This window comes from Sphaerodactylus townsendi, linkage group LG03, assembly GCF_021028975.2.
Source record: "Sphaerodactylus townsendi isolate TG3544 linkage group LG03, MPM_Stown_v2.3, whole genome shotgun sequence".
In the NCBI taxonomy this organism is placed as follows: Eukaryota; Metazoa; Chordata; class Lepidosauria; order Squamata; family Sphaerodactylidae; genus Sphaerodactylus; species Sphaerodactylus townsendi.
This window is the reverse complement of record NC_059427.1, coordinates 178,360,605-178,376,284: the sequence shown is the minus strand read 5'-3', so window position 1 is coordinate 178,376,284 and position 15,680 is coordinate 178,360,605. Positions and strand designations below refer to the sequence as shown.

General features: G+C 49.4%; 1 protein-coding gene across 1 annotated transcript in view; it reads left to right on the top strand.

Annotated features, from left to right (window-relative positions):
- The first annotated feature begins 1,002 nt into the window (after window positions 1-1,002).
- LOC125428049 (arf-GAP with GTPase, ANK repeat and PH domain-containing protein 2-like) overlaps window positions 1,003-15,680 on the top strand; it is a 110,944-nt gene continuing 96,266 nt past the window's right edge. Inside the window, exon 1 of the mRNA XM_048487626.1 lies at window positions 1,003-2,880. Coding sequence (XP_048343583.1) covers window positions 1,003-2,880 — 1,878 coding nt within the window. The remainder of the gene's footprint in view (window positions 2,881-15,680) is intronic.

Sequence of the window (15,680 nt, the reverse complement as noted above, 5' to 3'; positions counted from 1 at the left end):
TTCTCTCCCCCCCCCCCTTCCTTTTTCTCGATCTCTGTAAAATGCAGCAAGGGAGCCTGGCGCAGGGAGGGCTCCTTTTTCCCCGGGAGCCGTGTCGCCGCTGACATCGCCCGGCTTTGATTTCCCACGCTTGCACCCACCCCCCCATCTATCCACCTTGATCTGGGCTCTCCCTCGCTGCACTCCTGGCTCGCCGCCGGGCTGCTGCTGCTTTTTTTGCAACCGAAACGCTCTCGAGTCGATGGGGGGACTGGACGGAGGGACGCCGGATTGCAGCACAGCGAACTAGGCGGCGGGTCCCCGGGCCTCGTCCCCCTTTGCTTGCAGCCAGTCGGAGGGGAGGAAAAAATAAACCCGGAGACCTGTAGGAGGGCTGCGAAGGCAAGAGACCCGGAGGGGCGGCGGGAGAGCCCTTGGCGGCGGGCCAGGACTGGGAGGTCTGCACCGAGGGGGCGACCGGGGTTGCGGCAAGACCACAAAAGGGGAATTCGCTTGCAGCAAAGCGGGGATATTTCCCCCCTCCCTCCTCCGCCGCCTCCTCCTCCTCCTCCCGCTCCCCTCCCCCGCCTCCTTGGCTTTCCATGCTGCTCCGGCTGCTGTTCGTGGGAACAGCCAGCCTGCGCCCTCCGCCACGCCGGAGCTTTTTCTGCCCAGGCAGGCTGGCAGCCTGAAGGGCAGCGCCAGACTCCATCCCCACCCTCCCTGGCTTGAAGGATGCTCACCTGGGCGCCGGCAGGTGGGCTGCATCGGAGCAGGTAAGCCGCCCGCTCGCCCGCCCACCCCCTCTCCCCGGAGCCGGCGACTGGGAGATGCCCAGGTGCCTGTCGCGTTCCTCGGCAGCCGCCCTTTGTGCATGGACAGAGCAGCGAGGTGGGCGTTAGGGCTCCTGCTGGCACCTGGTGCCATCCCGCAAGGGGTGGCGGCGGCGGCGGCTTCGGGGACCGTTTGGCAGATGCCAGCTGGAGCTGCGGCGGCCGCCACCTTCCGCTCCCCCGGGCACCCATGAGCAGAGGAGCCACCTTGCAGCGCCGGACGACCTACCTGATCTCCCTGACCCTCGTCAAGCTCGAGTCGGTGCAGCAGCAAGGGCAGCAGCAGCAGCAGCAGGAGGACGACAAGGCGGGGGTGGGAGATGGAGCCCCCCAGCCCGACTGCAGAGAGGGCCCTTGCCAGGACGCCAGCCCTCCGGCCTCGCCGGCCGCAGACCACGCCGGGGTGAAGGGCCACAAGGAAGCCCAGGAGGCTGCCAAGCACAAGAGGCAGGAGCGGATCTTCCACCGGCAGGATGCCCTCTGGATCAGCACCAGCAGTGCCGGCAGCACCCCTGACTACTTGCTCCAGCTGTCGCCCAGCAGTCCCGGGATGCCTGGTCCTTCGCTGTCCCCAGACAATGCCGGACGGGCTAGTTCCCTTTGGACGTCGCCCACCAGCAGCAGCCAGGGCACCTTTTGGGAGGCGAACGTGGGGTCTTCGGCAGGCCCCAAGGCCAAAGCCTCCGTGAGCCCACAGGCGCCTGCTGTGGGCCCAAAGCCTGAACTCCTGGGGCCTTTGGTAGCACCGGCGATGTCCCCCAAGCCCGAGCCAGCGGTGGCCTCTGCCACGCCACCGGTGCCACCCGAGCCTGAGGCCGCCGTGCCCTTTCTAACTCCAGCTGTGGCCTCCAAGCTGGAGCCAGCGGTGCCCTTTGTAGCTCCACCTGTGCCCCCGAAACCTGAACCAACGGTGCCCTCTGTAGCCGCAGCTTTCCTGCCAAAACCTGAGCCGGCTGTTCCTTCTATCACTCCAACTATCCCCCCCAAGCCAGAGTTTCCGGCAGCTGCCTTCCTTCCACTTGCTGCTCCCAAACCTGAGGCGGGGGTCCGTTCCATCTCTCCGGCCGTGACTGCCAAGTCTGAAGTCACTGTGGTTCCAGCAGCCCCTGCCGTGGCCCCCAAACCCAAAGCCATTTTCGTTCCGGTCCTTCCCACCATTCCACCCAAACCAGAAGTGGCTCCAATCCCCAAGGCTGGGCTGAAGGGAACCTTGGAGCTGCCTGGAGACGAGTCGCCAGCTCCCACACCCACCACTGCCAGCTGCTCCTCCAGTGCTGCGGCACCGGGACGCCGGATGTTGGTGAGCCACGCCAGCTGGGGTGGCCCAGAGCCTGGGATGACCGAGCTTACTTTGGGCCGAGTGGGGGGCTCTTCTTTCTCCCATTCGGGGGCTTCTTCTCCTCACCCGGCCGCTGGGAACCGGCGCCTTCGCTTGGCCACAAACAAGCCCTTCAAAACAGTCACCACCAGTGGGGCCAAGGTGGGTGGTGAGCCAAAGGCCGGCAAAGGAGGCCACAAAGGGGGCACCCCCAACCGCTTATCGTGGCCGGAGAGCGAAGTGAAAGGCCGCATGAAGGTAGCCATCAAGGGGAGTGGGGAAACGGTCCCCAGAGGGGGGACCCGGGCGAAGTTATCTCCTCACAAAAATAAAAGCAAGACTCTGGACAACAGTGACCTCGGTCATGGGCCGGTCAGCCTGTCCTCGTCTGGTTCCTGTTCCTCAGAGGCAGCCGTGGGGCTGAAGAGAGGCCGGGAGGGGGGTCGGTCCTCTACCCGTGACCGCAAAATGCTGAAGTTCATCAGCGGCATCTTCACCAAGAGTCCTGCTTCCACGCCCACTCACCCAGGGCCCGGATGGAGCCTGAGCCACAAAGAGCTGCTCAATGTTGAACTAGCCAAGGCAGAATTGCCCAGTGAGTATGGATGCCTGAGAGGCCTGCTTGCATGCCAGGGGTTGAGCCGACAGCTGGCAGACTGGGATGTGGGGGAGATGTGGGAGAAGAGAAAGGGGACCCCGGGGCCAGTGGGTGGTTTGGAGAAGGCTTGTGGTGGGGAGCTGCAAGGAAAGGTAATTTGTACCGTCTCCGTGTTGCTGCCTGGGAAGAGAAACCCATCTGGTTCTTTTCCTCACTCCTTTTGCCGTGTGACCTCTAGCTAACCTCTTCTCTCCCCTGCCCTTTACAGGTTTTGTGCCGAAGATTCACTAATGTGAAGGGGGGGGGGTGTCTTTAGGGTCCTGGGTGGTACCTTGTCATGGAAACCTGCATTTTCCTGGGGAAGGCAGATTCTGGACCGCCTAGCCTTGTTGCCAAGGTGATGGTAGATGATAGCCACCAGTGAATCTCTTGTCAAACTCCGGAAGTGTTGTTGAGGTGGGGCGGAGCTTCTTGATCCCATGTGTGTTCCGTAGCAACAGAAGAAGTCTTATTTTGGAGAGGGGTGTGTGCGCGTGTGATGGATTTTTCAGTGCCTGACCCCCGTGTTTGTTTAGGCCCTGTAGAAACGTACGATTCATACCTTCGTGATCTATCTCTTTCAAGACCCCTGAAATGGTACAGAAAAAGAGAAAAGCCCCTCATTTCTGATATGACTCAAACAGCTCATGGCTTGGTAGTAGGTTTGCAGGCCAACCTGGTTTCCCTCCTCCATCCAAAACCTGGTAGAGTGCCGCTGTATTGTCTGCCCCATCCTCATGTTTGGGCCCTTCTCCCATGGTAGCGTGGGGTGATATATTCATTATAAGGTGGGAAGGATGCTTTCTCCAGTAAGGTTTTCCACACGTCATAGACTATCTCAAGATGTTCTTCAGGTTTGGAGCTGGCTTGTATGGAAGAGGTTAGGTATCATTCCAGAAGGTCACCCCAGCTCTCCCCTTTGAGATGCAGCGTTGCTCTTCTTCCATCTTTCTGGCCCTCCCTCTCTACGATGTGATGTATTTGTTGCAGGAAGCTGTCTATGATGAGAAGAAAATGAGGATCACGATGAGGAGATTGCTTATGAGATGCTCTGCTTGTTAGGGGGGTTGTGGTGCCAGCCCGGCCTGCTTCAAGGGTCTCTCTCTCTCTCTCTCTCTCTCTGCATTCTTCGGAGCATGATGAGATGGACCCTGCTGAGCCAGAAACGGCAAGCACAAAAACGGGATCATAATTTATCTCTGCAGCAAGTAGTCCTCTTGCTTGTGCTGAACAAGAAGGGTGCTTATTTTACAGGTTGCTTCAGGAGTAGTGCATGGAAACTAGGGGAATAGACAGAGGGGGAATGAGAGAATGAATGCGTAGGGTTTTGGAAAGGAGATAATTAAGTGAAGATACGGATAGATCTATTTGACAGTGAATGGTAAATGTTTTTCTCTTACCCAGCAGGCAAGGATTGTTGCCACCCGTTGAAATTTAGCTTGCAATAACTGTTTCAATTGCTTTACTGTGTTTATAAAGAGCTGTGAGCGCCCTGAGCCTTTAAGGGGAAGGGCAGCATACAAAACTAATTAATCATCATCATAATAAAATAGAAGAAAGTAAGGCTAGTTTGGTATCTTTTTGAAAATGTCCCCCTAAACACATCACAAAGATGTGAATAGTTGGATTCTGCTGTAGAATGTTCTATTTTATTTTATTTGTAGCCTGCATTTCTTCCAAGTGGGGATTCAAAGAGCTTGTAGCGCCATTCTTCCCTCCTGTATTTTATTCTCAGCCCAACACCCTTGTGAGGTAGGTTAGATTCAGAGAGAGAGGCTGTCTCAAGGTCACCCTGTGAGCTGTTGTCGGACTACCAATAGAGACTGAATCAGTCTGTTCTGTTGCAAACCAACATAGCTATGCTCTGAAACTATAGCAAAATATCCCTATTTAGATACGTGGAGGAGAAATTTTCCCATGGAAAAATATTGTGTCAGAAATTTTTCTGTCCAAAGCACAGGTTCATACAAGCATCAAAGTCTCCGTAGAATTTGAATACCTGAGACTCTCTGCTTTGGGTGCTGTGTGGTTTCCGGGCTGTATGGCCGTGTTCTAGCAGCATTCTCTCCTGACGTTTCGCCTGCATCTGTGGCTGGCATCTTCAGAGGATCCTCTGTTGGGAGCAAAATTAATATAAGACACTTGCCTTATATTCGGGAAAACACGGTAGTAGCCTTTTCATGGCACGCCCCTGGGGCCAAGGATTAAAGCTTTAAAATAGCTCCACTGTGGCAGCAGAATTAAGCATGTTGATGTCACCCTAACCAGTCAACAATTAAAAGTATAGAGAGAACAGAACATTCTGCCACGAGAAATGTTACAAAATGTAAAAATAGCGGTAAATGTTCCGCACATTAAGTTAAATAACTTCTTGGAGACATCTTCGCAGAAAGCAACGGACACTCCTGTGAGGAAACTGGAGCAACTAAGCGTCTTTTCTTTGTTTTGCTTTTTTGCAATATGGGAAAGGAACAATGTGGGCTGAAAATATCCAACAAGAAATATTAACTTTGATTTGATAGCGTCTAAAACCTGTGGTGTATGACAGAACAACAGAATCAAGAAGGCAAAAGTAATGATACTGATGAATTAAGCACAATTTGAAAGTTGATTGCGAAGAAATTGTTCAAGATTTTTTCCTCGCCGATCCACCATTAACCAAGAGGGAGACGGCAAGCAAGAAATCAGAGGGTGACCGGAAAAGAAAGAAAGAAAGAAAGAAAGAAAGAAAGAAAGAAAGAAAGAAAGAAAGAAAGAAAGAAAGAAAGAAAAAGAAAGAAAGAAAGAAAGAAAGAAAGAAAAGAAAAGAAAGCAAGAAGATTCTTAAGGGAAGAATGTGTTGTTGTTAATCAAGATAAAGTTAATTCATGCCACAGTATTCCTCGTTACTCTGTGGCGGGTGTGAACGCTGGACAATGAAGAAAGTTGATTCCTTTGAATTGTGGTGCTGAGGAGTTTTACACATACCACGGACCACCAAAAAAGACAAATCAGTGGGATTCTAGATCAAATCAAACCTGAACTCTTCCTAGTCACTAAAATGACCCTAAACTGACCAAACTGACCACCTATACTTTTGACATATCATGTAAAAATGAGTCATTGGAACAGACAATATTACCAGATAAGTTGAAGGCAGCAAAAAAGAAAAGTTCCGAACATGAGATGGATTGACTCTCTGTCAAGGAGCCTATGGCCCCCAGTTCACAAAACCTAAGTCAGGCTGCTGGATAACAGAATGCTTGGGGGGTCATAAATTCATTGGCAGCAACTCAAACAGCCAGGAGGGAAAATGATTAAGAGCAACAGACTCTGGCCTGGAGAACCAAAGATGATTCTTCCCCACCTCCACATGAGCAGCGGACTCTCATCTGGTGAACTGGATTTGTTTCTTGCTCCTCCACATGAAGCCTGCTGGTGTCCATGAGCTAGGCACAGTTTTCTCCAAACTGCCTTTACCCCACCTACTCCCACAAGTTGTTTGTTGTGGAGAGAGAGTTTGTAGACCGGAGATTCCTTACGAGAGTGAGTGCAGTATAATCCAAACTCCTTCTTCACTTAACATGTACACTAATTATATGTTTTCCCCTCAATTTTAAAATTCAGCGCCAGGTTCTTCATCTGTCAGTTGAGCCCAGCAGTTGTAATTCTCATATCATAAAAAATTGACCCGCTATGGCTCATGCCCTATCTCACTCCGGAAAACATTTTAGAAGAACCTCCTTGAAAAGGAATAAACCATTCTCTCTAAGACTTACCATCAGCCCCTTCCAGCATGGCCAATTGGCCATGCTGGAAGGGGCTGATGGGAATTGTAGTCCATAACATCTGGAGTGCCAAAGGTTCACCACCACGGATCTATGAAGTTGGGACAGCAATGTCCATAACTGGTTTGAGCAAATTCACAATGGAAAATCGTATTAAAAGGGGATGGGGCAGGAGGAGAAACCTTCTTTGTGCATGCCAATCTGCTTGGAAAACATTATTTGGGGTTTAAGAAGCTAATTTTTTTTTGTTGAGAAGTCCGCTACAGCAGAGAAGAAGAAAATGAACGAGTTGGGCAGAGGGGAATATCGAAGATTATCAAAGAAGCTGGGAAACATTCCAGTTACCGTTTGAGGGGAAAGCATTCTTCATATGCCTTGAAGGGGCACTTAATTTTTAAAAAGATTCTACGGCCTACTCTAGACTTGAATGCCACGTGTTGAGAAATGTAAAATGCCAGTAGCATGTTCAGTCCAGTGCTTCAAAATGAAAATAAGGGCATGCTTATTGCACTTCTGTTTCCATATTATCAGTTCCTGTTTGATGCAATACTCCCCCCCCCAAAAAAAAATTAACCTTGCTGGAGACTCTTCACCCCTTCCTGCATTTATTTACCTTGAGATAATCTGTCTTCCTGCCCAGTGTAAAACAAAGGATTATCGATCTTTTGACGGTGATGTAGAACAAATTATGTGGGTGTTTTTTTTTTACTATATCTTCAATTTTTTATCCTGGAATACATGGCTCTTTTGATCCCATATTGTTCAGGCAACAACCCTGTGGGGTAGGTTTGACTGAGACTGGGTGACTGACCCAAGGTCATCCATCAGGCTTCCTTGGCAGAGTGCGGATTTGAACCTGGGTCTCTTTGAGTCCTGTCCACATTGGCTCTTAGTAAATAATAAAAATAACCAACTAAAGGTGGTATAAAACTCCTTTCAATCTCTGGGTGAGCAAGAACGTTTTGACCTGGTGCCCAAATACCAGAAATTAGGCCCCAGGCAAACCTCTAGGGCAGGGGTCTCCAACCTATGGCCCTCCAGATGTTCATGGACTATGATTTCCATCAGCTCAACCAATTGGCCTTGCTGGCAGAGGCTGATGGGAATCATAGCCCATGAACATCTGGAGGGCCATAGGTTGGAAACCCCTGCTCTAGGACAAACAATCCAAGGACAGGGTGCCACTGTACAAAAAGCACTGTCCCTGCTTGCCGCTCCTCCCACCTTCATGGGTAGAAACTCAAAAGAGCAGGCTTTGACAATACTAGAACCAGGGGGCATTCATTGAAAATGGGGGGAAGAATTAGGACTAATAAAAGGAAACACTTCTTCACGCAATGTGTGATTGGTGTTTGGAATATGCTGCCACAGGAGGTGGTGATGGCCGCTAACCTGGATAGCTTTAAAAGGGGCTTGGACAGATTTATGGTGGAGAAGTCGATCTATGGCTACCAATCTTGATCCTCCTTGATCTGAGATTGCAAATGCCTTAACAGTCCAGGTGATCGGGAGCAACAGCCGCAGAAGGCCCTTGCTTTCACCTCCTGCATGTGAGCTCCCAAAGGCACCTGGTGGGCCACTGCGAGTAGCAGAGAGCTGGACTAGATGGACTCTGGTCTGATCCAGCTGGCTTGTTCTTATGTTCTTATGTTCTTAAAAGAAGACTGTGACTTCCAGAGGGATGGCATTTCACTTGGGTTGAGCAGCCGAGTATCAGATCTGGCTCCCGCCTGGACCTGGCATCAGTGGGCTAGAACCAAGGTCACATCTGTATTTGCTGTTATGTGTGGCCTAAGGGCCTTTTCTGTTTTCTATAGCTTTGCTTGTAACTAGTGAAGTATGCAGACCTCCCCCCTTCCTGGAGAAGGGAATGAGCTCTATCACTGGCCTTGGGCTGAACACTATCCTTTTCTTATGCAGGCTATTGTGGGAGCCTGGTGGGAGGAGGGAACAACCAAATAGGCAGTGTTGGAAGATATATACTTGCTACAAAAGCTTGAGCCCCAGCTCCGGCTTTCTGCAGCTAAGGCCCTGACACAGTTCAATAAAGCTCTTGAATCATTCCCGAGTCTCAATTATTGACTGGAGTAACAGACCCTTACACCGAGGGCTCCCAAACTACACATTGCTGATAGGGGCTATTTGCTGGCCGTAGAGTACGTTTTAAGGTCCTTTCCTCCCCAGATATTGAGGACCTTAAATATGGCAGGTGGATTAGAAAGATCTGGATTTTAGACCCACTAGTTCTGAAGAAATCCAGAATCAGCACTGTGAGTGAGCTGCTGAGCTCTTGTAAACAATCTCTCCCCAATTTTTTGTTTTCCTCATTAATCTTTCTTTCTCTTGTTACTGTTATGTATGCTCTATTCACAGGTGTCAAACTCGTGGCCCTCCAGATGTTATGGACCACAGTTCCCATCATCCCCTGCTAGCATCATGCTGGCAGTGGATGATGGGAACTATAGTCCACAACATCTGGAGGGCCGCGAGTTTGACACCTGTGCGAGTCTATTTACTTCTGTTTTTTTAAAAAAACTTTCTTTTCTGTAATTCTTTGTTGGCCAAATAAAAAAATATTTTTAAAAAAGAAAAGCAACGAAGACCGTAACGGAGAACAGGCTTTAAGAGGATCGTAACTGGTGAGCGGGACAAAACAAGAAGAGATATAACCGCTGCCTTTTGCTTGTACCATCTTGGCATTCGCAAGGCATTTCCTTTCACAAAGGCGACAGTAGAGCTTGTAACTTAGCAGCTGTGGTTGCTAAAAATTAATGATTGTCCTTGGTAAATTGTGAATGTTGGAGCATAAGAAGAAGAGTTGGATTTCTATCCCCCCTTTCTCTCCTGTAAAGAGACTCAGAGGCTGACAAGCTCCTTTCCCTCCCACCCACCCCCAACAAACACCCTGTGAGGTAGGTGGGGCTGAGAGAGGTCACCCAGCTGGCATGTGTTGGAATGCACAGACTAATCTGAAATCTCCAGATAAGCCTCCACAGCTCAAGCAGCAGAGCGGGGAATCAAATCCGGTTCCACCAGATTAGAGTACTCCTGCTCTTAAACACTACGCCACTGCTGCATAGCAGGAAGCGGGGCAGAATAAGAAGAGCTCTGCTGGATCAGATCTATACCCACAACCTGTTTTACACAGCAGCCAACCAGTTGTCCTGGAGGGCTAACAACGAGGCATAGAGGCCAGACCAGTGGTGGGATTCAAATAATTTCATAACTGGTTATTTACAAGCACCATTTTAACAACCGGTTCTACCGAAGTGGTGTGAACCTGCTGAATCCCACCACTGGGCCAGACCCTTACCTTGTTCAGATTTTAGAACACAATCTTTCACTATTAAGCTTCCCAGAAATCTGTGGAATATGGAAGTAGTAACCCCTTTTCCCTGTTTTCCAAGCTCCACCCCCAAGTCAGGTTTCTCTCCATGCAATTAGCACGAATGGCAGACGGGCTTGGTGCCAGCCAAGCCATCTTGTAATTTGCTATCTTTGGTCCCTCTTGACCTATCGGTTTAAAAAAGAGAGGAAAGAAATACAGTATCCACTTGCAGGGTTCAAAGCAATTGGCTGGTTATCCTCTTCCTTCTGGCCACTGGAAGAGGAGTGTAACCTATCCTTTCTCCCTAGAGCACATCAATCACTTATCTAGCAACTGCAAATCAATGAGAAATGAAATGTGTACCTAGGCTGTCGAGATGTTGCGAGGAACTGAGACGAGAACAGGGCTTTGTGGGATTTTACAGAGGCGACTCTGAAGCCAGGAGGGACCAGGTGTTGGGCTGCGCTGATTCAAGAAAGATGCACCAGTCGCTTAAATCTAAGCCTTGGTACTGATCCACAATTTTTAATCTATTTACGCTTCAGCTCTCTTTGCATTAACCAAAAGCACACTGCAAACAGCCCTATGAGAGCAGCAGTGGCGTCATGGTTAAGAGCAGGTGCACTCTAATCTGAAGGAACCGGGTTTGATTCCCAGCTCTGCCACTTGAGCAGTGGAGACTTATCTGGGGAATTCAGATTAGCCTGTGCTCTCCAACACACGCCAGCTGGGTGACCTTGGGCTAGTCACAGCTCTTTGGAGCTCTCTCAGTCCCATCTCACAGGGTGTTTGTGGGTGGGGGGGGGCAAAGGGAAAGGAGTTTGTTAGCCCCTTTGAGTCTCCTTACAGGAGAGAAAGGGGGGATATAAATCCAACTCCTCCTCCTCCTCCTCCTTCGTACCCAGCCCTGCACCAGGCTGTATTTTACATCGTTTTTTTACAGTTTCCTTCATGCCAGCAGTGCCATTGACCGAGCAGCTGAACTGTCTACCCACCCACTGTGCAAATGAGTAGCTGGCATTCTCTGGAAGAAGTCCTAATCTTGGGGGCAGTTGTCATAGTAGTAGTGGAAACTGATGTCATGCATTTTTTTTTGTATGTTCATGTGTACGTGGCCAGACAACTGTTCCAACGTGAGGATTCTTCCACTTTTGAAAAGTCCAAGTGAGTTGAGACTAGGGTCCTTGTCGAAACACCTTTTTAAGAACTGTAGCAATCCTACCCCAGTGTTAAAATTATAACGTAAAAGCGGGGCGGGTGGGACAACCTTTTACAATACTGAAATGCCACCTGAGGTTAAAATTCTGTGCCTACTTCATCCCAACCCCAAACAGATGTCCCACCTCCCAACTCGTCAGACCTGGTTCTGTCAAATGTTTGGATTTGGCAGGCTTTCGGTGAAAGTCGTAGATAACTGCTGACCCTCTCGGGTATGTTTATTCGTGCTGTTGTGGTTTACGGTTGCTGCACGGGTGATATAGTCACGAGGATGCTTTTTGCTGGTACCAAAGGTTGTGATGGAACATATCAGAGGCTATGGTCCTCTGGCATGTGTAGGGCTAAGCTTATTTTTATAGGTCAAAACCAGCATTTTGAATTCCATTCAGAAGAAAAATGGAGAGCTTGTGCAGGTAGTGGAATAGAAGGAGAGTTTGGATTTATACCCTGCCTTTCTCTCCTGTAAGGAGACTCAAGGTGGTTTACAAACTCCTTTCCCTTTTTCTCCCCTAACAGACACCTTGTGAGGTAGGTGGGGCTGAAAGAGTTCCGAAGAACTGTGATTGGCCCAAGATCACCCAGCAGGAATGTAGGAGTGCGGAAACACATCTGGCTCACCAGATGAGTCTCTGCCACTCAGGTTGAGGGATCAAACCCAGTTCTCCAGATTAGAATCCATCTGCTCTTAACCACCACACCACGTTGCCCTCCATTGATTGCCCTTCCAAGAAGTGACAGTGGAAAGTACCATCAAGCCAAAGCTGACTTATGGTGACCCCGTAGGGTTTTCATGTCAAGAGACGTTTACAGTGGTGGCGAACCTTTGGCACTCCAGATGTTATGGACTACAATTCCCATCAGCCCCTGCCAGCATGGCCAATTGGCAAGGGCTGATGGGAATTGTAGTCCATAACATCTGGAGTGCCAAAGGTTCGCCACCACGGCGTTAGGAGATAGTCTGAGCAAGTTCTGAGAGGTAGGGGGAGTGTTGCTGTTGGGTTGATGGCCGCAACGCAGGAAGCCTATTAAAGGACCCCGTGGCTGCACCATCACTGAGCCATCCCCGGCCATGGTGTTGCTACTTTCCCCCCAGACTGCACTTCCTGAGAGTCTTAACTCAGCAAGCATTCACTGTGTAAGACTGTTCTGTTTATTATGGATGCAGCAAAGAGCTCTTAAGAGCCAGCGTGGCATAGTGTTTAAGAGCAGGTGGACTTTAATCTGGTGAACCAGGTTTGTTTCCTCACTCCTACATTTCTGCTGGGTGACCTTGGGCCAGTCCCAGTTCTCGCAAAGCTCTCTCACCCCACCAGGTCACTGTTGTGGGGAGAGGAAAGGAAAGGACTTTGCAAGCTGCCTTGAGTCTCCTTACAAGACAGAAAGGTTGGGTATAAATCCAGGGGCGTACCACGCAGGGGGACATATGGGGTCAAGTGTCCCCAGGCTGCAGCCATTTAGTCACGTGGGGGCGGAAAATCGGCCCCTCACACCCCTTCTCCTTCCCCCCAGGTCCATACAGTGACTTCAAGATGACCTGGTGCAAAAAACGTTGTTTGGTCGTGGTGGGGGAGGGTGGCTGCCCAGGGTGGGGGTAGCGGAAAACTCATATTTTGCATCGGGCTACATTTTCTCGAGAGCCGCCTCTGTATAAATCCAAACTCTTCTCTGTTCCTGGTGAGGCTCTCTGTTGAATTAAGATGAACCCCCTACCCATAGGCAGGGAGAAAAACAGGAAAATACTGACATTACTTAAAATTTGAAGCTGGTGTGGAAGAAAGCTAAGAGCCCAGCACAGGGACATAAGAGTCAGTGGGTCTTAAGCAGTCAAGTACTTTCTGTTGTGACTATAAAAGGGACAGCATAGTGGGCGTGCACTCCAATGCATCTGATGAAGTGAGCTCGGCCTTATGAAATCTTATGCTGGAATGAATTGTGTTGGTCTTTGAGGTGCCAATGGTCTTCTCTGTTGTTCAAATGCCTTTGTCTAGGGTGGGAGGGAAAATGGAACGAGTGTTTGCTTAACTATCCAAACGCGCCACCCCTGTTCTCACTTGCCCTTGCCGACTCTTGTTCGAAGTCCCTCACAACCGAGAGATGACAGGCCTGATTTCCTGAGCCATTTCTGGGTGTTGTTGGGCATCTCTGGGCAATTTTTGCTTTTTGAGTCTAATTTGAGGAGATGCCGCTTCCTTATCCTGTCAGAAAATATAATCAGTTGCTAAGTGTTCTTCTCTCTGGGGATTGAGCTTGCTTGAGGAGATTTCTGGCCTGCCCCAAAGGTTAGTCAAGGCCATTTGGGAAGGCCTTATTGTTTGCTTGTGTAGCACCTGAAGGGGACAAGCGAGACAATATACTGCGGGTCTTAAAATTGAAACTTTTGTGTGATTGACGGGCACTCATCAGGGAGTTATGAGGTAGCTGCCAGAATTAGGCGTTAGGAAAAATTCTGCACATGAAGCTTATGGGGAGTAACATTCAAGTTCATGGTCAGAATTGACTGGAGGGTTCTGACCAAACAGGAACAAAGTGTCAAGTGTTGGTGGGTTATGTTATGGCTGATCTCATTGGTTCTTTTTGGACTCCTTTTCAGTCTGTCACCATGGTTCAATGATGGCACCATAGATTGCCCTTTTGAGGAACTTACATACATACATACATAAAACCTTTATTAGGCATAATACCAATGTAACAACCAGCATTATCCAGGCAAATGTTCCATACATAAAACCATCACAGGTATTATTCCAAAGTTCCTAAAAGGAACCTAGCTACAGAATTTAAAATCACAGAAGAAGAGTTGTTTAGTAGGAATGCAACCTTCCCAGCCACAGAGTATTCCTTAAACTTAGCAGGAAGAAGAGTCAAAAGCCTGGTCCCAGCTTCTTCGTATTTGGGGCAATTAAGCATTATATGTTCCATAGATTGCACCACTATAGAACAGTGGGGGCATTTCCGCTCTTGCGAGTCAATTTTAAGAAACCTCCTTTGGAGTACAGAACAAGGGAAGGAATTACAACGAGCCCTTGTGTATATCCATCTAAGCTTGGGCTCTTGGAGTATACTCAGATAGTCTGCCATCAGATTGGTTTTGAATTTGATGTTGAAAAAGAAGGGGGAACAGTTACTTTGCGCTTGGTCTTGTAGAACTTGTAGCTCCTGGTCAAGGAGTCGCCCTTTTAGTTGAAAAAAGAGTTCGGAAGGAGGTAGCATTTGTAAAGAGTCCCAGGAGAATCCCAGGGAAAGTGGCACCATAGATTGCCCTTTTGAGGAACTTGCCGTGAACAGCCTTGAGCAAGCCACTATTCTCCATTTCCATTTCTCTGTCCTGCTTCGTATTTCTTTCATGGGGTTTAGAATATTGGCCTGCTTTACAGGGCTGTTATTAAGAATTACTGGGGTGATGTGCATGAAGAACTTTCAGTAGGTAGGAAGAAATCTTCATGAACCCAAAATATGATTGATAATTCTTCAAAAGGATTACTGGAGAGGATCATGAGAATCCAGTGTGGGCTGAGGGTTGGAGCATCAAACTAGAATCTTGGACATCCATATTCAAATCCCCAACTAGTTACAGAGCTCATTGGAAGACTTTGGACTAGTTGGCTCAGCCTTAACTGGCTCACAGAGGTAAGGATAAAATGGAGTAACGACAGTCCCAAGAAGAGATTTTCTTTGACTACTTCAAAAAGCTCTATTGAAGATCATGGGCTCTACATGTCCAAAAACCATGTGGGCTGAGGTCTGAAGTATGAAGGGAAATTGGGCAGAGGAGTAGCTGAGCCAGAGTGCACCCAGTGCGCATTCTGTGTTTTCCACCACCCCCCGCCCCCCCCCCCCACTTACCTTAGTGAAACAGTGTAGGCTGGAGAAGCGGCCTGTTCCTTTCAGGCTGAAAATGGCCAGGTGGGAACTACACTTCCCATGAGACCCTGGGGCTCACAAGGTCTCCTGGGAAGTGTAGTTCCCACCAGGTCATTTTCAGCCTGAAGGGAACAGGCTGCTTCTCCACGCTGCGCTGTTCATGAAGGTAAATGTGTATGGGGGGGGGGGTGTGCCGTGGGTGTGTGTAATTTTCCACCCCCCCAGGTGCGCCCAGTGCAACACGTACCCCCCCCCCCCAGGTCTCCTGGTAGCTCTGCCTCTGAAATTGGGTAAGCTTGAGTGAACTAGCTTTTTAATAATTAAAGTTAAGCAGACATGGAGGCGACTGTGAATAATAAGAAGTAGAGTTTGGATTTATATCCCCCTTTCTGTCCTGCAGGAGACTCAAAGGGGCTTACAATCTCCTTGCCCTTCCCCCCTCACAACAAACACCCTGTGAGGTAGGTGGGGCTGAGAGAGCTCCGAGAAGCTGTGACTAGCCCAAGGTCACCCAGCTGGCGTGTGTGGGAGTGTACAGGCTAATCTGAATTCCCCAGATAAGCCTCCACAGCTCAGGCGGCAGAGCTGGGAATCAAACCCGGTTCCTCCAGATTAGATACACGAGCTCTTAACCTCCTACGCCACTGCTGCTCCTCCTGGTGGCTGTATTTTGATCGGCACTGCCCAGGCTAGCCTGATCTCTTCAGATCTTAGAAGCTTAACAGGGTCGGTTCTGGTT